The sequence below is a fragment of the Motacilla alba genome, chromosome Z (assembly GCF_015832195.1).
Source record: "Motacilla alba alba isolate MOTALB_02 chromosome Z, Motacilla_alba_V1.0_pri, whole genome shotgun sequence".
NCBI lineage: Eukaryota > Metazoa > Chordata > Aves > Passeriformes > Motacillidae > Motacilla > Motacilla alba.
The window spans coordinates 10,350,879-10,371,759 of NC_052046.1; the positions used below are offsets into that span (position 1 = coordinate 10,350,879).

The 20,881-nt window shown below is 39.9% G+C and overlaps 1 protein-coding gene across 1 annotated transcript; it reads left to right on the top strand.

Moving 5' to 3' along the window:
* The first annotated feature begins 1,818 nt into the window (after positions 1–1,818).
* Positions 1,819–18,232, top strand: SUB1 (SUB1 regulator of transcription). Its single transcript, XM_038124455.1, has 5 exons — positions 1,819–1,905; positions 3,860–3,932; positions 5,353–5,472; positions 12,246–12,354; positions 15,068–18,232. Exons 2-5 carry the CDS (start codon positions 3,861–3,863, stop codon positions 15,145–15,147), a joined length of 381 nt encoding a protein of 126 aa, XP_037980383.1. The 5' UTR covers positions 1,819–1,905; position 3,860; the 3' UTR covers positions 15,148–18,232.
* The last annotated feature ends 2,649 nt before the right edge of the window (positions 18,233–20,881 follow it).

Genomic DNA, 20,881 nt, shown 5'->3' on the forward strand with positions numbered 1-20,881 from the left:
TGAAAGAAGAAAGAGGTCTTCCAGCTGGTGTGGTCCAGACTCCAGATGTGGGCCCACCTTTTAATTGCAAAGACTATAAATCTTGTAACAGTGATGTCCAGCTTCCCTTGGTCAAAACTATCAATCCTTGGGTTGATGTTCATCTTCCTTTCTCAAGCTGCTTTTTATTGTTTTGCTAAGGTGTTGAGATAAGCATATTTCCTTTACATATATTCTAAACTTATATTTTCAAAGCTCCTTACTACAAGCAATATTCTAAAATTATACTTCAAAATGTTATTATTGCAAAGCTGTTTAATGCTTAGCTACGTGCAGAAAGTTCCTGTCCAGCAGCAACATCCTTAAAGCTTTAATTTAGATGCTATAAAAGTTAATTGCAAACAAAGGATAAGTTCAAAGGCCTTCTTCCATGCTTTACTCCCTCAGTTATTTTTTAGAATTCATCCTTTAATTGTCCCATGATCAGTTTCCATACATATCACAATCACAAGCACACACGCTGCCTGTATGTACCTGACACAAAACACAGCTTTGTATCTCACACATCGCAGTCTGCAAAGGCTCCTAAAAATCGCCTCTTACAAAGCTGAGGGCAGAGGGCCCTTGGCTCACCTCCCTTCCATCTTGGTGTGTCTCAGAAGCAGAACTCGTTTAGGTGAACTCAGCCCTATCAAGGCCTCCTCAGCAGGGCGCTCAGGACGCATCACCATGTGAACACGTTACAGGAAAAAACCCCAACATTGTCAGTATGCTTTCAAGGTTATTTGCTTGGACAACTTTTAAAATGTAGGCGTTTAAAAGAGGCGCTGAGACAGCTTTAACCTTCCATCCCCGGAGCTCCAGCCCCGCGGTGCCTGCCCGGACAGGTGCCCTGAAGCTCCCCGGTCCCTAGCTGCAGAGCCCCGCGGTAAGAGAAGGAAACCCGGGACACCCGTGGCAGAAGGGGGATCCGGTAGCAGAAGGAGAACCATCAGGAGGGGAAGCATCAGGAGGGTTTCCGAGCGGCGCCCCAGGTGTGGTTTCGCTATGCAAAGCCACCGCAGCCGCACCCCGCCTCACGCCGCTGCCCCGGGCGGCCCCGAGCGGCATCGAGGAACCGCTGCAGAGCGTGAAAAAACCCTGCTATTTATGAATTATTGTAGGGGTTTTTTTCTGCCTTGAGAAGACTGAGGGAACGACAGAATCAATTCAGAGAACGACAGAATCAATTTGGGAAAAGACCTTCGAGACAACCGAGTTCATCTCATCTTAGGACTCAATACCACCACGTCAACCAGACCATGGCACCGACTGCCATTTCCAGTCTTTCCTTAAACATCTCCAAGGACAATGACTCCACCAGCCCTCTGGGCAGCCCATTGCAATGTCTAATCTTTTCTGTGAAGAAATTCTTCCTAATGTCCATCGCAGTCTACAGCCCCCTCAAGAGGGGAAGCGGTGGGGCAGGTCAACTCTTCACTCTCGTGGCCAGCGACAGGATTCGATGGCGAGTCAGGGGAGGTTTAGGATGGATACCAGGAGGATTTTCACTCAGAAGGCGGTTAGGCATTAAAACAGTCTCCCCAGAGAGGTGGTCACAACACCAAGAAGTGTTCGGACAACGCTCTCAGGTACAGGGTATGACTCTTGGGGTGTCCTGTGCACGGCCAGGAGCTCAAGTCGATATCCTCTGTGAACCTCTCCCAACTCGGGACGTTCCGTGATCCCCTATAACCTTTTTTCTAGCGCTACGATCCCTTCCCCGCCCCTCAGGGGAGGCGGGAACGAACGACGACGGGGACAAAGGGCCGCGTCCCCTTTAAAGCCGCCCCCCGCCGCCCCACGTGAGCGGCCCGGGGCGGGCGTTCCGAGCCGCGTCAGTTCCGCTGGTGTCGCGCTGCGGAGGAGCCACGCGCGGAGCAGGACGTGAGTGCTGGGTCCCCTCGCGCGCCCCCGCCACGCCGCCATTTTCTCCCGCGCGCCCCTTCCCACGACCCCCCGCCGCCACCGCCGCGGCACCTCCCGGCCCGATCGGGGCAGCCGCGGAATGGGTGGCGCCGATGCGAGGCTTCCCCTTGTTCCTCGAGTGCCCGGGGTGCCCAGCGGGAGGGATAGATAACCCGTTGTGGAGCGGGAGGAGCGAGCCGCCGCTGCGGAGGGGGAGCTGCCATGTTGGGGGGTACAGAGTCTGATAGAGGGATAAGATGGCGCCCGGCCGCGCTCCCCCCCCGCGGCGGGGGCCGGGGGTAGACCCAGCCCGCCGGCGACCCCTGGCCCGCTAGTTTCCCTACTGGGCTTTTCGTCTGCTCAGCCGCGGGTAACCCGCAGTCCCTTCGCTGCCGCCCTGCCCCGGGAAGAATTGGGCGTTCTCGTCCGCCCACCCCCTCGCCCCTATCCTTTTTCGGGTCTCGACTCTTATCTTCGGGGGGCGACACGAGCCGTTGAAAAGAGGATAAGGGGAGGAAAATGGCGGCTGGGATCCGCCTACCTGTAGTTCCCGACTCGTCTTCCTTTCCTTACCTTTCTCTGGTCTCCTTTGGCCGGGCTCATCTCGGCCCCCTCACCGGCGCTGCGGTGTCTCCTCACGCTCGGCCTCTCCCGAGGGGTACCCACCACCCCACATCCCTTTTTCCTCCGGTTTCCGCCCACACCTTCCTCCATATTGTCCCTTTCTCCGTCCCATGCGGACCCCGGGGTCATTCCCCGAAACATCGTTTGGCTCGCCGACTCAGTGTCATCCGTTTGCTTATTTTCACATTGTCCCATTCCAGCGCTTCTCTGCCTCCATCCTAGAGCGTGGCTTGTGTGTGCTTCCTCACACCCTGTATCCTGTGCAGTGCTGCAGCTTTCGTCCTTGTGCTACAATCTATTACCACAGGTTTTGCCCTACTTTAGAGCTACGTTGATCCATTAGCATTATTTGGACTCTGGTTTGGTTGTTTTGTTTTGTTGTGGGTGTTTTTTTTTTAAATTTGCATATGTGGTTTTTTTTTTTTTCACTGCCCGTTTAAGAACGCTGTTACTCGTTTTTTCTTTCCTGAGATCATCTGTAATACTATCTTGCCTTTTCCTAGCTGAGGTTTGTATTGTACAGTTTCAAGGATGCTTAATTTTATTCTAAAAGACCAAATGAGCAGTATATTTGTTACAAAGAGTTTCTAGCAGCAGGGAAGATGTGTAACCGCTATACCTAACCACATGTTTGCATACTAGGGTGACGTGCAGGGACACCTGGCAGCACGCATTCAAGGAATGCTGAATGTCTGCTTGTCTAGTGAACTAATAGTCTCCAGTGGCTGATGTGTTGAAGTTGCAGTGAAAAATACTAATTGCAGTGCTGTAGCTCTCTGCAACTGAGGTGTATTTCAGACTGTTAGATTATAGGTGGGACCTCAAGCGTCACGTGTGTAACAATTGTGCAGCATGGTACTTGCAAATCCCACTGGGTGAAATGCCTGTGCCAGAGTATAGATACTGCTGGACTCTTAATAATTCATGTTTGTGGATGTAATAGAAGGGATTCGGCTGGGAGGCACTATTGTATTGTGTGTTTTACATTGTGGGTTTTGCCATGTGCAGGGATATATGAAAATTGTGAGAAATCATTCTGCTGTAGACAGTTCAGAAGCCAAACCACTGCATTTAATGTGCTCTAAATGTGTTCTAATGCAGTTGCAGCAAAAAGAGAAAGAGATATAAGAGAGAAGAGTGCTTGATACTGCATCTGCAGTGCATATTAAAGCTGAAATGAAAAGGCAGGAAAATCTTTAGGAGGGCTTGAAGAAGATGAGCCAGTACAAACAGGTTTGAAGATTGCTTTCCAGCCAAAATGGAATGTTATTCCTTATATAGTGTTTTCATGTTATTTTTCTTTTCCCAGAATGCCTAAATCAAAGGAACTTGTATCTTCAAGCTCATCTGCCAGTGATTCAGATAGTGAAGTTGACAAAAAGGTGAACAATACATACTATTCATTACTGTATTAACTCTTTTGTTTCAGGCTGGGGTTAAGGAATTAGGTGAGTATTATGCCATTACATGCATGTCATTCCATATGATTTATCAGACACTTAAAGACGCTTTATCTTCCACCCACCCATCTCAACAACTGCAACAACAAAAACCAAACCACCTTCCAAGTATGGGTGGATTGCATAATTTTTTTCCCTGAAGAAAAGTTTTTTTCTTTAGTTGCACTTTGTTTTCTTCATGCATTCCATATGATAATTGCAAATTCCCTGTGATTCTTTGCTGCTTTGTGGCAAGCTTCTGAACACTTCTGTATCAACTGCTCTGGTGGGAAGAATTTGAACTTGAGAACATGCCTACAGCCACCCTCTGCCATTTTAATATATGGATTACTTCTCCATAATAATAATAATCTGCACTTGTCCTGTGCGCCTTATGTCACTTGCTTACTTTGTTTGCATGTTTTTTTTTTCTCCGCTTGGTTTTCTTTTATTTACTGTTACACCATCTGCTAGTTTCTCACTCAAAAGCTGAGCCAACCTGGGTGTCTTTGAGTTGAAAAATTTTAAGATGATTGTAGTAAATTTGTAAATCAAATGTTCCCATTCAATTTAAACAGTTATTTAAGTTAAAAGTTTGTATAGATGTACCAATGAACAAAAGCAAAAATTGTAGCAATCTAAGTGATTTAGAAAAAAAATAGTTAATTTGTCTTTTTTAAGAAATGGTAGGTGGTAACACAGACACCAGGTATTTTAGTGTAGTACAGTACATGGAGAGATCTGGTCTCCTATTTTTACTTGAGTTGAAATAGTAACTTTGTAGCTTCTCTGTGTAATCTGATTTACAGGTGATATTGTCTGAATGCTTTAAGAAGTCACATAATTTATCATGCTGTGGGTAGTGATTAGGTGCTAATTAAAAAAACAATGGTCTGGTAGAGATGGTTTCCAGATTTTTTATTATCTTACTAATTGTCTTAATAAATAATTTTTCCAGATTATTTATTATCTTATCTATTTTTTTTGAGGTGTTGCAAGCTGTTCTGTACTTTTTGTTCTATTTTGTGGAGAAGAGGATGCCATTTCCATCAGACGTAAAAATTTTTAGTAAAATTTCTGAACTGACAGTGTTACTGTGCAGAAAGAGAAGGATTTTTGAAATCTATTTTGATGTGATTAAATTCTCTTTAAAGCCAAAGTATTACTTCACAGAGAACAGAATCAGGCTCATTTTGAAGTTCTTAAATTCCAGCCTAAATGTACAGTATTGAATTCCTGCCTTCACAGCAACAAGGTGCTAAAGTTCATTGCTTGGTAGTAGGCTGTTAGATACCGTGTAAACTTATCTGTAGCATACAGAATGATTGTGGCTCATGCTTTTATTTTTTTGTTTTGCTCCAAGGCAAAGCGGAAAAAGCAAGTAACTCCAGAAAAACCTGTAAAGAAACAAAAGACTGGTGAAAGTTCAAAAGGTGCAGCTTCTTCTAAGCAAAGCAGTAACAGAGATGAAAATATGTTTCAGGTAAAATTGATGACTCATAGAGCCTGGTTAAGGTAACATGTTACATCATATGCTGTATAAATTTTATGAGGTGATCTGAACTTTCTGACAGTGCAGTGCTTGGCCTCCTGGAATCCTTGGCCGAAGGGGATTATGATGCTGGCATTCAGATGAGATACTCAGAAAAGCCTGGTTGGGTTTCAACAGAGTAAAAGAATCTGAGTTGTATCAATTGATCTAATTCTCATGACTTTGTTCCTGGTATCTTTGGGTAGTCATTTTGTCAGTAAATACAGCACTTGCTATCAGTATACTTGAAATACTAGATCAGGTTTGCCTCTACATGGAAATGTTTTTTTAATTAGGGCTCTTGAAAAATATGTTCTTGGAAACCAAAATGTGGACTCTTTGTTCCTATTTAACTAGGTCAAGGGCAGCTTGGCCTCCTGTGTTATTACAGCATCCTGGAATAAGTTTTGTTTGTTCCTTTATGTTATGATGGTAGGGTCTTATCACTGAACATCCATAAAGATGTTCAGTGGTATTGCCTTGTTTTTAAGATGGGATGAATGTCTGTTTTTCAGTAAAAAGATGCATTTGTGAATTCAGGGTATTGCAGATCCTAGGGTTAGCCAAGGCAGTGGCATTGTGTGCTGAGGGTTGATACACAGCTCAGAATTAGCTGTTTTGGGGGTGTGGATCAAGGTCTATTAAAGGTCTCTGACTAATTGGCTAGAAAGGAACTAAAATTCTTGAGGCTTTAAGTCTCAAGTTTGTGAAAGAGTATGGGAAAGGTGCCTAGTGAGATGACCCAAGCGCAGAGTATTGTAAATGAAATGGTTCTGGGCTGTAGCTGTGTGAAGTAGTACAGAGGAAGAAAAGTCTGTTCTAGAGAGAAGACCTGCTTAACTGATACTGCCATACAGGGCAGTTATTTTTAATGTCTGAGTTCTTACTTTTCTAGTTATGTTTAGAAGGGAGAACTTCACTTGAGGGCTGTGTCTGGACTTCTGTATTGAAGGAAGTGTATAATATTTTTAGTTCTACTTGGGCATGCTTTGAACCCCATAGGAAGAATGAAGTAGTGAATTCTACAACTTAAGAAGTGAACTGCAGGTAGAACTCTAAAGAACTATGTATAAACTTAAAGCTATGTTTGTAGTAGGTTCAGAAATTCTAGTTCCTATGGTTGTAGTAAGTTCAGAAATTCCAGCCTTGGAGAAAACTTCGAAATGTTTAGTGCCCCTGATGCAAAAACACAGCCAGATCCTTTCAAATAAAAGCCAAAGTATGCATGCTCTGGTTTCTTGAAACCTCTTTGACCTAATAAAAAGTTACTAAAAACAGACAGTAGAAGACTCTTATTACTCTGATAAGAACAAGTTCTTCTGGTATGGAGTAGAATACAGATCTTCAAATATCACCTTGACCTAAAATATCAGTGTTACTGAGTCTGTGCCTGCCTTTAAAGTAATCAACAATAAAATGTTTTTTAGATTACTCATTGTGTTATGGTGAAATATTGTCAGTTTTTGTAGTCTGCGTAAACTTCTGTGCAGTAACTAACATGCAAATATTAAACTACAAAAATAAAACGACAGTGGGTCTGAGGATACTCCCCCTTCTTCCCCCCCTACCCAGGAGGGCATGCTTGTTAATTTTTTAGATGTAGTTTTGTTTGTTCTAGGTGTCTTAATGTTACTAGAAACCTTTCTGGAGAGTTTCTTTCTCAAGGCAGTAAAATGATCTCTGATGTGGAAGTGACTTTGCAGTATAGCTTTACAAGATTGGCTTCAACTGATGGAAATCAGGCTGTAAGGCATTCAGAGGATAGTCACAAGTTCTATGGTGTCCATATTGTGTGTGGGAGTGGCTGCAAATGATGTGAAACTAAGAGTCTTCTTGTTCTACACCCTCAGGCTGTGTTCTTGAAGTGTACAGATTCCCTTAATATAGAGCTCATTGTGACTTCTGTAGTCAGAAGATTCAGAATTTTCATAAATATGTACATTTTATACTTTTGTTTGAAATTGTTGGTGTAATGGTTTTTTTGCAACTACTTACAAAGAATACTTAACGTAAGTAGAAGACAATTCATTCAATGTAAGAGACATGGTGTATTCTATGTATTTGCATGTCTCGGCCTTACTAGGTTTTGTAGGGAGCCTGGTATACTCTGCAGCTTGAGAAAGGATTTGTGTGCAGTTAGGATGCAGAAATTTATGTTACTCCCATGTGTGATGTATTATTTGAGGCCCTAAGGACAGGCATTATTTGTGTTAACGTGGAAGGGTTTAGCCTTGCTGCATTAGATTCCTGTCTGTGGCTTCAAGCCAGCCTGAGCTTTGCACCATGTGCTTTGGTTAGTTTGACTAATCCTGTCATTTACCTATGCCTGATTTGGATAAGGTTTGTCAGGATTCATTAATGGCTGCCCAGAGCAGAACCACATTGCATCATCATGCATTTAACTGAAATTGGAAATCGTTTCTTCAGAAGTTGTCTCTGTGTTGTGCGTCCACTTCCCAACCCCCCCCCCCTTTTTTTTTTTTTTGTTTTTGTTTTGTTTTTTGAGTTTTCACCATATTTGGGCTTTGACTTTTGAGGCATAAGTGCTTTGATATTTCCAGTGTAATTTCCCAGTGTCCTTATCATAGACTCCTGAAAGAAGATAAACATAGAAATTTATGATGTTCTGAAACTGTTACTGGTTTAGAACACTAATTACAGAACTTGGGTGGTCACTGATGCATTTCACAATTTGCTTTGTTGCAGATGTTGCTATTCACAGGAGTCTTGTGCTCCTTACATATGATTATTGGCTAGGGCAGAGAGGGAATTTTTTCCTGTTTATGCTTACACTGTAGGTGTACAGTTTAATCCGGAGAAACTGGAAATAGGAAAAAGGATGAAAAAGGTACTTGCTAAAACTCACAGAGGAAGTAAGTTGCATATCTTGGAAAGGAACAGAGATACATTTCAGTGCTTTTTATTCTAAGAAACAGAAACCTGGAAATAATGGTTTTAATGTTTACTGATTTATGTAACTCAATAGAGTAATATAATCTAAGGATATGTACTATTTAATAAAAAGTATATGAATTTCTCTGTGAAGGTTGAGCTGCACTAAGTACTCAGCTATAAATCATAACTGTCTTGGTTTAACTGCAGCCAGGAGCCAAGCCTCAGGCAGCCACTCGCTCACACCCCCATCAGAGAGAATTGGAAGAGTAAAAGCTGGAAAACTCGAGGGTTGAGATGAAGATAGTTTAATAGGGGAAGCAGAAGCCACATATGCAAGCAAAACAAAACAAGGAGTTAATCCATCACTTCCCATGGGCAGGCAGGAATTCAGCTATCTCCAGGAGAGCAGTGCCCATCACATCTAAGTGTCACTTGGGAAGACAAATATCATCATGCCCAACATGCCCCCTTCCCTCTTCTTCCCTGCACTTTATATCCTGAAGGTGATGTCACACGGTCTGGAATGTGCCTTTGGTCAGTTGGGGTCACCTTTCCCGGCTGTGTCTCCTCCCACTCTCCCAAGCACCCCCAGCTTCCCCGCCAGCGTGGCAGTCTGAGGAGCAGAAAAGGCTTTGGCTCTGTGTGAGCTCTGCTCAGCAGTAACTAAAACATCTCTGTGTTAGCATCACTGTGCTCAGCACAAAGCCAAAACACAGCCACATATCAGCCAATGTGAAGAAAAATATTATTTTGCAGCACAGCAGCCCTTAGAATGCTCCTCTGCTTATAGAGATAGAAAAATACCTTCAACCACTGGAATTACTCTTAACATTATCAGCAGGTGCATGAAAAAAAGAAATGTTCAGAAATTAACCTGTACCTGAGTTACAGGTAGCTAAGTATCATGGAACATCAGTTTACTTACTTAAAAAGTTAAGTCTAGATTTTTCTCGTTTTTGAGTGTAGATGCTTGTTGGACCTGTACTTTAGAGGCCTGCTTAATAATTTTAGTAGTGGCATCTTTTGTATGGAGTTCAACTAAATATCTGAAATTTAATGGGAACATTAATCTGAAATCTAGATGTGATGTGAAATCTAGCTTAATTTCAGTGTTACATAGAGAAATGCTTTTATCTAAGATAGACTTCATGATTGAGTGAATGTAAACTTTAAATTATTGCCCCTCACCTTACTGTAGTTGAATTAAGACATAGAACCTTTCTTATCCTTGAAAATCATATTCTGAACCCTTTTACTGTATTTCCAGCTGTAATCTGCTGTATTGAATTAGATTTTATTTCTTATGACAAATCTGGAGTTTCATGCAAGGCACTAATATTCTTCAGTAGTCATGGAAAAAGAGTTCTGCAGAGTGCTACTGATTGAAGCTGTTGCTGAACGTGACCTTAAAAGTTACTGGGGCGTTAAAGGATAAAACTAAGAAATGTTGTCCATGTAGGCTGTTTAGGGTATTCTTTGCCAGGAGTGCAGATAGACTTGGGCATGGTACTAGGTTTGGTCTGTGTCATGGTTTGACGTTGGCACAATGCCAGCACACCCATGAAAAAATATTTTTCTCAAATCAGTGCTGTGGGATGCAACCAGAAACAGAGCAGAGCAAGCTCAAGTTTAGAAATAAAGAAAAAAAGTAACTTTATTAACCTACAACTATAATAAAAGGAACACACAGAATTCAGAATTCAGAATGAAAACCTTCCAAAACATTCCTCCTCTCCCACCCTATTTCCAACAAAAACACAGTGAGACAAAACTTTGGATTCTCAATCAAGTTACCACCCCTCAGATAGTCAATTCTCAGTTCATCAAGAGAGACAGGAGCCTCTCTAGTACCATAGTCTTCCCCAGGAAACATGGTAAAAACCTCTTGTGTTTCCATGTCACACACGGCACCGCCTGGAGAAAATCTGCCATCATGACATCTTCCTTCCTTCCATGTACAGTGCTCTCACCACCATTCATGGACCAAAACTGCTTATAGGGTTCCCTTTTAAGGATGCTTTGCCATGTACCAAAAAAGCAACAGTTTCTCATTTCAGGACAAAGGTCCCCCCCATTTTCATTCCCCCCTGGGGCCAAGGGTCTTGAGAATGAAGATCTTCCCTGAAGCCAGAGGGCACCACCACATCCTCCTCATCTTTCTCTGTTCTCTTCCCTCCTGTGCTGGCAGTAGCTGCAGCAGGTCACTCTCCCCCAACCCAGCCTGGGGCTGGGCAGAGGGAGGTCTGACCTCTTTCACCAACCAGAACCAAGAGAGAGTTCCTGTGGGAGTTCTCTGCTTTTAACCCCCTGTTTTGCCAGAGGCATATCCATGTCTCCAGTGGCCACACCAGGTGCCAGTATTCAAATCTGAGTACTGATTAGTTTGACTACAACTTCCCGAAAAACTCGCTTCCTTCTCAACCCAGGACAGTCTGAAACAGCTAAGCTGCCATAAGATTATACTTCTATTTTTGAGTTTTAAATCCGTATTGTCACTTGAATACTGCCTTATGAACAGTTATGTCTTATTTATTTTAGAGGATGCTTTGAAGTAGGAAAAGTGCTTCAGACTTACATTAGCTTAATTGTTCTAAAATCAATTTTAGATGTCATATAGTATCTGCAGAAAAAGAAAAATTCATGTAAGCAAAGAGAAAGTATCATGTTTCTATCTGTTTTGTGGAATAAGAGTGTATGACTTAAACATCTATGAATTATTGTAGTTGATTTGAGAGTTCTTCAGTCTTTTGGGTCAAACTTAATTCTAGCGGTTTTGGACCAGAAGCATAGGGCCCCTAAATTCCTTTAATCCGTAAATTGTATCAAAATGCAACATGGAGAGATAAAAGAAGTTGAAATTGAAAGTTAGTGTTTTACCAGGAAAGAATATTTTATTTTAAAATTGTGTACTTCAGAATCTATTATTTTGTTATATAAAATGTATCCAGAAGATAGATGCAGAATTCAAAGGATTTCTTAGAATTGCAAGAAGTTTTATTTGATTATGTTTTAATTATTTAGTTTCTGGTTCTCAAATTCATCTTGTACTTGGCATTTATCTGAATAGATAGATTTTTATCATATTTGGTAAGGTATTGAAAAAGCCCAAATTTGGAGTGTGTTGCATAGTTGGTGGTATGATTTTTCCTCAACTTCTCCCCTCCTCCCCCCCAAAAAAAAAGAGGTGCCCATATAATTCGGTTGTGACACTTGTTTGAAAATAATGGAATTCCAAAATCTAAGTTCCAGAATTTCATAGTGTGCTACATACTGGTGAACTTAAAAGGTTTAACTGTTCTTTTGAAGACCTGGTGGTACAGTGAGGTGCCTATGAGGACCTGGGAGTGGGTGTGGGGTGGGACAGTTGGTGGCTAATTTTCCTTTCCATCTGTATTTACTGTGTTTAAAAAAAAGGGGGAAGGTATCACAAGTGCACATCTGAATTTGCTTTCTGTACTCATGGAATGGACTAAAATTTAGATTTAGGAGTCGCACTCCCTTTTTCCTTCTTTGTTTAGAACTTTCACAACGAAAAGAAGTAATTTTTTTCAGAAAACAGTAAATCCATTACTTGCTAGAAGCAAGCATATATAGAATACAGGTATTTTTATTTTAGGAGAGCTGCTTTTGCATTGATCATTGCCTGCTCAACCAGTTTTAAGTCATTACTTATTAGCCTACTGACTACTCTGAATTAAGCTTTTAATCTAGTTGTTTCTGTGATGTCTAAAATAAGCTGCAGTGTGACATGTCAGAGTCTAATGCTGCTGGGGAAAGTGAATGCTCTAATATGTAAAATACCTAATAGACCCTTATATGTGTTTTGACAGATTGGTAAAATGAGGTATGTCAGTGTTCGGGATTTTAAAGGGAAAGTCTTAATTGATATTAGAGAATACTGGATGGATCAAGAAGGTGAAATGAAGCCTGGCAGAAAAGGTATTGTTCTGGTTCATGTTACTTTGTATTGAAACATGGTCTGCTCTTTGCAGTAGAACTTTCTATATGATATTTTTCTCCTTTGTTGCTGCATTATACTTTTTGAGTATTATTTTTACTTTCTTATGATTAGTGTTTTTACAAAGGATTAGTTTTAGCTGTAGGTTATGGATAAAATCTTAAGTGACTGTTTTCCTAAAGAGATCGGCCATGACTTATGGAAAGCAAGATGTCAAATACAAGCAAATTTGGTAGGGGAGTTATAAACATATTTATACCATTGCCATATTTCTCTCCCCGCCCCCCCCACCTTGATTAACTGAATGAAGGGAATTTCCTCTTCGGATTGGATTTATTTCAGAATTAGCTGAAAATGTTTAATCATTTTTATAAGACTTTTAATTTTGTTGTACCAGCCATGCCCTTCAGTTTCTACTGAATTTTAGATGACAACAATATAAACATTTAATGTGACTAATTATGAAAAAAAATTGTTTAAAAATGTAGAAGGAGAAATATCCCACATTTCCCAAGTTTGTAATCTGTAGCACAGCACAAGCCCTTGTACTTCTAGTTGCCACTTGCACAGTTGCTTTTCACTGTCTGCCATTTTCAGAACATCCACATCTCAAGATGGGGATTGCAGTAGTGGTGCTATGCTTAATGTTATGTTGCTTCTCTTTGAAAAGCCTACTTTTTATCTGTTTTCATATAGCATCAGTGAAAGGTAAGTATGAAATGTTCTGCCCTGGGGATTCATAGAACCACAGAATGATTTGAGTTGGAAGGGACCTTGAAGATCACCTCGTTCAGCCCCAGTCCCTGCTGTGGGCAGGAACACCTTCCACTAGACCAGGTTGCTCAGAGCCTCATCCAGCCTGGCCTTGAGCACTTGCAGGGTTGGGCCATCCACATTCTCTGAGCAACCTGTGCCAGTGCATCCTCACACTCGCAGTACAGAATTAGTTCCTAATACCCATTCTAAACCTACCCACTTCCAGTGTGAAGCTATTCCTCCCTGTCCTGTCACTACATGCTGTTGCAAAAAGTCCTTCCACAGCCTCATGTACTGGCAGGCTACTAAGTTTGAAGAGATCTAATGTACAATCATTGAAAGGTTTGTTACATGCTTCCAGTGTGTTCAGGAGCAACTCAGAAAACAGTAATTTAGAAAGTTTGAGAACCATTTTCAACATTTCTTAAATAACCACTGAGAATAGGTTTGCATTAATAAGTATACTGGTGCTCTACAGGAAAATTGCTGGGTTTGGATTTGTTGCTAGTTATTGAAAAAGGTTATTCTAACTCCTAAGGACTTTATGTTCTGTGTTTCAAGGTAGAATTCAATAGTATGTGTACTTGGAATGGCAAACAACAGGATTTGATGGGTGGGCCAAGTGACAAAAATGACATGTATATATAAGTGTTTATCAACGCAGCAAAAGAGTCTGAATTTTGTTATGATAAAAATAATCTGATACAATATGTGAGTCTAATGTTTACTTGATGCACTCATAAGCTGCTTATCTATCTATCCTGAAACCAGTATTAGCAGTCAAAATTTTGTAATAAAACAAAAATAAACCCAGCAGTTTAAATTACTGTCAGTGTGTTAAACAGCAGGTCTGAATTTTGTTTGGTTCATCTGGTCTCTGGTTGAGGGGTATCGTCATGACATTTAATCCCCTAATAATGGTTAGCACACGTGACGTGTTTTTAGATGAAATCTGCCCTCCAAAGAATCACGGAAGACTGCTTAGAGAAGCCCCATGTACACTACTTGCTGTTTTAAATTCTGGTGGTGCTCTGATAAGACAGTGATGGAAAAGAAAAAGGCTATGTGCTCCAAAAATGGAATTCAGCTGTTTTCAGGTTCTGCTCTACCTTCAGAGAGAAAGCAATGAAGAAAAACTGTCATTGGGAGGGGAGAGTAGGAATAATTAGTTGCAAGAGCTTGACTGGAGAAGGTATGAGATGACTGGGAGCCCCAGGAGCTTGCACTTTCCACAGAGTGGGTGTAGAAATTTTTGGGTAAGAATGAGTAGACCAAAGCACAAATGAAACATGTACCTGTACTCAAGCTTGAGGGGAAGATGAGATCGAATTTAGAACTGAAGTGGCAGTTTGTGGGGTACTGAATGATTACTGGTTGAATGTCATTAGAAAATGTAGAGAACTTGAAGTATAAAAAGTAACTTTGCTGTTGGTTTGTGAGTGCTAGGGAGTGATTGAGAGTCTCTCCAAAAGGTTTTCTTACAGCACCTGTTATTTGTAGTACTTTAGGAAACAAAAGTGACAAACCCCCCCCCCCCCCAGAATTACAGTACTGAAAAAGTGCACAGCAGACCTGTCTGCGTAGGTACAGCTTTTAGGAGCCAACAGGAATATAAATTATTTCCTACTTATCACCCAGGACATTTGTACTGCCTTCTGTCAAAACCAGAGTTGTATGTCACTTCTTGTGTTTAGCCTAGTACTTTTATAATTATGTTACACACATTTTCTTTGTAAACTTGTCTAGAAATAACCCGAGGTTCAGTTGAAGCTCTGGAAGTGGATAGTTTCACTTTGTAACTAAGATAGTTGTTGAAGTAACTAGTATTAATATTATAACAGAGGTTTAGTGTATGAAAGCAGCCTTTATAATAATTGCACAAGATCCTGCACCACAATTTTCTTTTTGTCTTAAGTGTTTATTTTTAATGCTTTTCAGGTATTTCTTTAAATCCAGAACAGTGGAACCAGCTGAAGGAACAGATTTCTGATATTGATGATGCAGTAAGAAAACTCTAAAGACAGAGCCATACAAAAACTTAAATCATTTAGTTGTATTAAGCAGTCTTTTTACATTGGCTTTAGTTTTCTAAAATATTGTTTTCCAAGCTATTGTATATTTGGATTGCAAAACAATTTGTAAGATGAATACTTTTTTTATGTGCATTAAAAGTGTATTCTGAGTGAGGCTATTTGTGTATACTTTACTAAAAGGAATTGTGTTGCTTTCACCCCATGGTGTAAAATAAACAAATTAAGTAATATGTAAAGCATACTTGTTTATGGCCTTTTGATTAAAAGTGTTTGCTCATAAGGCCACCTAATAGCTTTAGTCTTTGTCTTAATTTCAGTTTAGTTTACAGTAAATATTCATTTGTTTCATGAGGGGATTTCTTGAAATGTCTCAATTTCATGTTTTCTTTTGTTCCATTTTCTTTGGTATTGCCCTGCAGCTTTCTGCTTTAAGACTTAATAAAAACAGTGAATACTTGGAAAAAACACATTTTTTTAGATAATTTTCAATACTGCATTTGCTAATTTACCCTATTTATTCAGATGTTAACAGTCTTGAATATATAGCTTTTTTTTTGCATTACTTGCATGAAGCATTATGCTAAACAATAACATTGAACACAAAACACATGCTCTCTCTTCCCATTTTTCTGTAGCTTGTTTCACCTAGAAAATACAAGTAAGCCTTTTTTTTGGACTTTGGGTGTGAAGCATTGACTTCTACAGTAATAGACATATACCTCAGAGTAAGACAGTATTTAAAGTCTCCAAATGTGGTTATTAGTTAGAACACTCTTCAAGTGTTAGAATACTCTTAAATTCATTCTGGAATGCATAATCAGTTACTCTGTGGAAAAGGAGTGGTTTACCTCTCTGTAGGGTTTTCATTCATTTGAAGATATTGCATAAACAATGCTGCTTAAATTAGACTGTAACACAGGTTAAAACTGCTGCAGCCAAAATGTCTGTCTGTCTTGTTTCTGCCCCGTGCACGCTGCCTGACCAGGCCACTGAGCTGGGGGTGCTGCCTGTGGCTCACGTGTGCACAGCTGGTTTATCTCTGCGCAGAAGGCGCTTAGTGCACGCAGGGAGCTTACCCAGTACACGGCGGACCATGACCCAGCGAGCTTGGCTAGTCAGCCCCAGTACCCAGGACAGAAAAGCCTCTGCCCCACGGAAGCTCTGTTACACAAGATGCTGCCCTAGAAGAAGGGCTTCTGGGTGACACTGAGTCACAAACAATAGAAAGGAGAAGGGAGAATGTGATTGACAACTTGAAGATGTAAGGGGCACACCAGGGTGGCAGTTAATGGTTCAAGATCAAAGTTTGCTGGCACAAAATACCTACAGTGAAGAAATGGAAGCAGAATTGGAGGAGTTCATTTTCTGACATAATTAAGCAAAGCAAGAAGATAAAGCAACTGTATGAAAAAGGACATTTCAAAACTGATGAATGTCCGACTTAATTAGTTTATGTGTAATTTTCCCATTTGATGATAACATAGTCACTAAATTTTGTATAGATAAATAAGATTTACTGTTTGTTTAGTTACAGAACATTTTGATATATTTGTTTATATTGCAGACATGATTGTAAGTGCCATACGCTGTCTGTCTATGTGCTGCAGAGTTCATAATTCAATGCAAATAGGTATTAAATGCTGAGGAAGAGAGACTTCATCAGATTGAGTGCATGTTACTTAGTTTAAATATGTGACATATCTTCAACTGCTTTTTAATTTACCCACTGATGATATATTACAAATAAAATTTCAATCTGTTTTTGTATAGCTCAAGAAATCTTACGTTTTTAAGAACTGGTCAAGGGTGAATAAAAGGGTGAGATGTTTGTGGTAGAAGATGTTGTTTTGGGCACAGCATTCTTTTTTGAGTGACTCTTAAAATATAGGGCTATTTGGACCAAATAGAAAAAATATGAAATAGCTGCTAAAATTTCACAGATGAGTGAAATAAATTGCTTCAGATCCCTATAGACAGGTTCTAGGTGTTTTTATTGCAATATATATATAATGTGATTTTGTTCTTTTAAGTCTGAAATTTTGCAACCAGATTTCATGCCATTTACCTCAGAACTTTGAAGTGGCTACTTTAAAGTGCATGGTTATATTAGGGGGAAGATTGTCCTCATTTAGATTACTGTGCTGATAGGTCATTTGTGTTCAGGAAGGTGGGAAAGTAAAATCATTCATCTGGGGAGATTGAGTGAAAAGATTTAATATAGCGATTAGTTTTCATGTGGAAATTGATGGTAGAGGTATTCAAAGAAATTAGTATTTGTTAACCACGAACTATAAGTTATTAGTAGGTATCAAAAGAGACAAGTCAGTTTTACAAATGAACTCAAAATGGGATGACTTGATCAGGTGACTGATGTGCTTGTTAAGATGGTAATATGCAAGTGACCTCAGTAAAAGAGTGACACATTCAGTATTATTTTGAAAGAAATGCTAGTGGTTTGTCATGTAATCATCTGTAGTGTCTCTTAATTTGAGAGGAAAATTCAAATCTTTTTTGACTAAAGATTTTTTTTTTTGCAGACATTGTTAGCTAGGATATGTGTTGAAGTGTCCATGAAAGAAAATTGTGCATGTATGACAAGGCTGTCTAATGCAAGATAAAACCACTACACCCACTCCCATTTAGGTGATGAAAGATACATTTGATTCTTGGTGTTTATGCAGGGCATATTAGCAATATGTTTTATAAATAAGGCCTACTGTGGAGCTTAGGGGGAAAAACACAGAGCTGCCAAAGTACTGTATATGTGATAATCAAACTGTCATGTACTATGTTGCTTGTCTGTAGAGATGTTCATATTGAAAATAAAAAATGCAGTACTAATTTTGGTATTTCTTCTAAAGAAGATGGCCCTGGTTATGTATGTATGTGATCTGTTAGCAAAAAAAAAGGTTGGTGATTGTAATTCTGGTAACTCAAATGTCTTATTGTTAGCTGTGTGGAATGTTTCATGTTTTGCTCTCTTGGTGTCCAATGCAGAGAGGCCACTGAAAATAGAGCCCTTCAGCTGTAATTATCTTAATGTTAAAATAAAAAATGGTTAAATGGCATATGTGTAATAACAATTTGAACACTTGGAAATAAAAAAAGACTTCTGTTGACATACTGTTATTTTTAATAGAATTTTAGCTGCACTGTAATGTTACAGTACTTGCTGTTTGTTTCTTGCAGCTGTTGTAATTTGGAAATTTAGAGACTTCATTATCTTGTATTTGGTCTGTGTTTGCAGGTAGGAAACTCTGTAGCCCAGAGGGATAGAAATTTTTCACTAGCATAAGAAAAACAACTATCATGTAAACACAGAAGCAGCAGATAGAAACACATTTTCAAATATCAGTTAGGAGGAATGTGCCTGGTAAGTTGTTACTGTTAGGAGATTGGCTGATTTTCTTTTTTCATTGGAGTTTCTCTTTGACTCTAAATGTTGTCACAGATGAGGTAGAAAAATCTCATACCTTTATTATCATTGGTCAGTTTTGTCTACATAGGCTTCTTCAGGAAGGTTATTTTTCACACACCTGAACTGATTGATCTCTAGGGGGTGGATTAATTAGTGGACTATAGCCTTGAACCTATCAGATGTTTCTTCAAGTAATTTTGCATAGTTTCGCCGCAGAAACAGAAGTAATTCTGGCTCAAAGGGAAGAAATGGTGTGAGGGGTTGATGAAGGGTCATCATGTCCTCCTTCATTCACTGCCCTCCCCCTGCTGATGGGGTTCATCTTTGAAGCTCTGGTGACTGCATGGAAGAGCATTCCAATAGGCACTGTTTGACCTCTGGTGAATCAAGACTGCATGTTCTCTGCTCGCAGTTACATAGAAGTGTGAAAACATCTCTGGGGAAACTGATGTAAATGGTCCTTGGCTTAATGATGGTTTATCAGGGAAGCTAAATTCTGCTGTCATGTGAGCAGAGGACGTGCCACCAGTCATGGGGGTACTCTAAGAGCCTGGCATCTGTGCCCTTGGTATTGCACTTGATTTAAAAAAATGTAATATTTTTTTTATAAGATCTGCCTGATTTGGGTTCTTTTTGTACTTCCATTATGGTTTCAGTGATTCCATATGCTCATCATTGATCCGATGTCAAATGAGGTAGGGATTAAGGCTGTGTTGAGGACTCAGGTTTTTAAAAGTTACCTGTTAGAAGGAGATGGGCTCTCAATCCTAAAGGTTAAAGAAGCTTACTGTAGAGTGGAAAGCTGGTGCAATTAACAGACTGTTCTAGGAAATCTCTAGCTGTATTTGATAAGGCTAAAAAAAACCATGCATGGTTGGTCAGCATGCCTAGTAGACTGCTGTTAGTTATCAGCACTCACTTGGGGAGGAATTAATGAGATGAAAACTATTGAAGTAAAGAAATGGTAAGATTTTACATAACCCTGTTTACTCATGTTATCTAAAAAAGAGCTGTTTCACACCTTAAGAAATTAAATGCTTTATGCTTTCACTAATAACCTAATGTGTTAGGATGAATTTTAATTGTTGAAAACAAAGCTCATTTCATCTTAGTTCATCTTAAACCTCAGTTTATCTATTCACTAAAATACCCTCACACCTCAGATCTGAGAGAGGGGTGAATGATAGTATATTAGGAACAAATTTGAGATTGTCATTACCCTAACAACTGCCTGCTTGAAATTAAAGCTAGGCAGTGTATATTGCAATAGTACTTTTCAGTGTGTTTGTGGCATTGATTTCATGTAACCTTTTAAGGTTTTTGCTAACTGTATCAATGTGATACGGCTTTGCTGTTTCCTCTGCTTTACGTTTGCCAACTCTTACTGAGATCTGCAGCTCCTTTTGTATTTCCTCTACTCTTTATATTCTGGAATCATCCATCTGCCTCTTGGTACACAGGTATCTCTGGCTAAACTCATGCTAGAATATCTGAAAGATAGTATCCTAGTGGTAATTGGCAGATAAAGCTGCTATTGCCAATAAAGGTCAATTAATATGTGTATGTGTAAATTATAGCACTGTGATAAAATTATAGCACTGATTGTACTTAAAATAATTGAATTACTCATGCCAACATGCATACTTCCCAGAGGAAGTAATTTTCTTCATACTTGGATTATTGTCTGCCGTGAAAGTACTGGACAAATGCTTTTCCCCATGAAGTGATCATGAACAGCTTGGAGAATACCAGTGAGATAGTTCCTGGGGAAGAGTGATGAGAGCTGTCACATGGATGGATATCCTTGCCGTGAGCAAGGGTGATTGTAATTGCAATGGTTTGGTCAGTGGAAAGAAAACTTGTGTGTGTCAGTTGCCTGAAGAGTTCCTAAAGTGACCTGTAGTACGTGAGGATCTTTGACAGTGATGTAAAGACTCCCCTCTTGTCCAAAGAGACCTTTTAACAATATTAATTTGCCATAGGCCTGTTTCTATGTAACCTGATTTTTATTTTTTTTTTTTCCTTAATAGATGTGTCAGCCTATGTGGTATAGTCCCATTTCAGTAGTAGGAGAATTAATAACCCTGATTGAGTCATTCCTGTGCAACTGGAGGGGGAAGGTATATTACCTTATTTTCACACATCATCCATTATGTTAATATTTAATAGTGATGTGCCTTTCATCTATCCAAACAATTCATCGTAACAGGAGACTATTCATGGCTTATCTGTTAAATTTCTTGGGAACAAACATTTTGGGTTTTGGGGAAAATTTTGTAAACAGATTATCAAGGTATTTCC

Excerpts from the sequence above, each read along its gene's own strand:
- SUB1 (XM_038124455.1), top strand. The coding sequence starts at position 3,861 with ATGCCTAAATCAAAGGAACTTGTATCTTCAAGCTCATCTGCCAGTGAT. Across the intron at positions 3,933-5,352 it reads ATAGTGAAGTTGACAAAAAG|GCAAAGCGGAAAAAGCAAGT; the intron begins GTGAACAATACA and ends TTTTGCTCCAAG. Across the intron at positions 12,355-15,067 it reads AATGAAGCCTGGCAGAAAAG|GTATTTCTTTAAATCCAGAA; the intron begins GTATTGTTCTGG and ends AATGCTTTTCAG.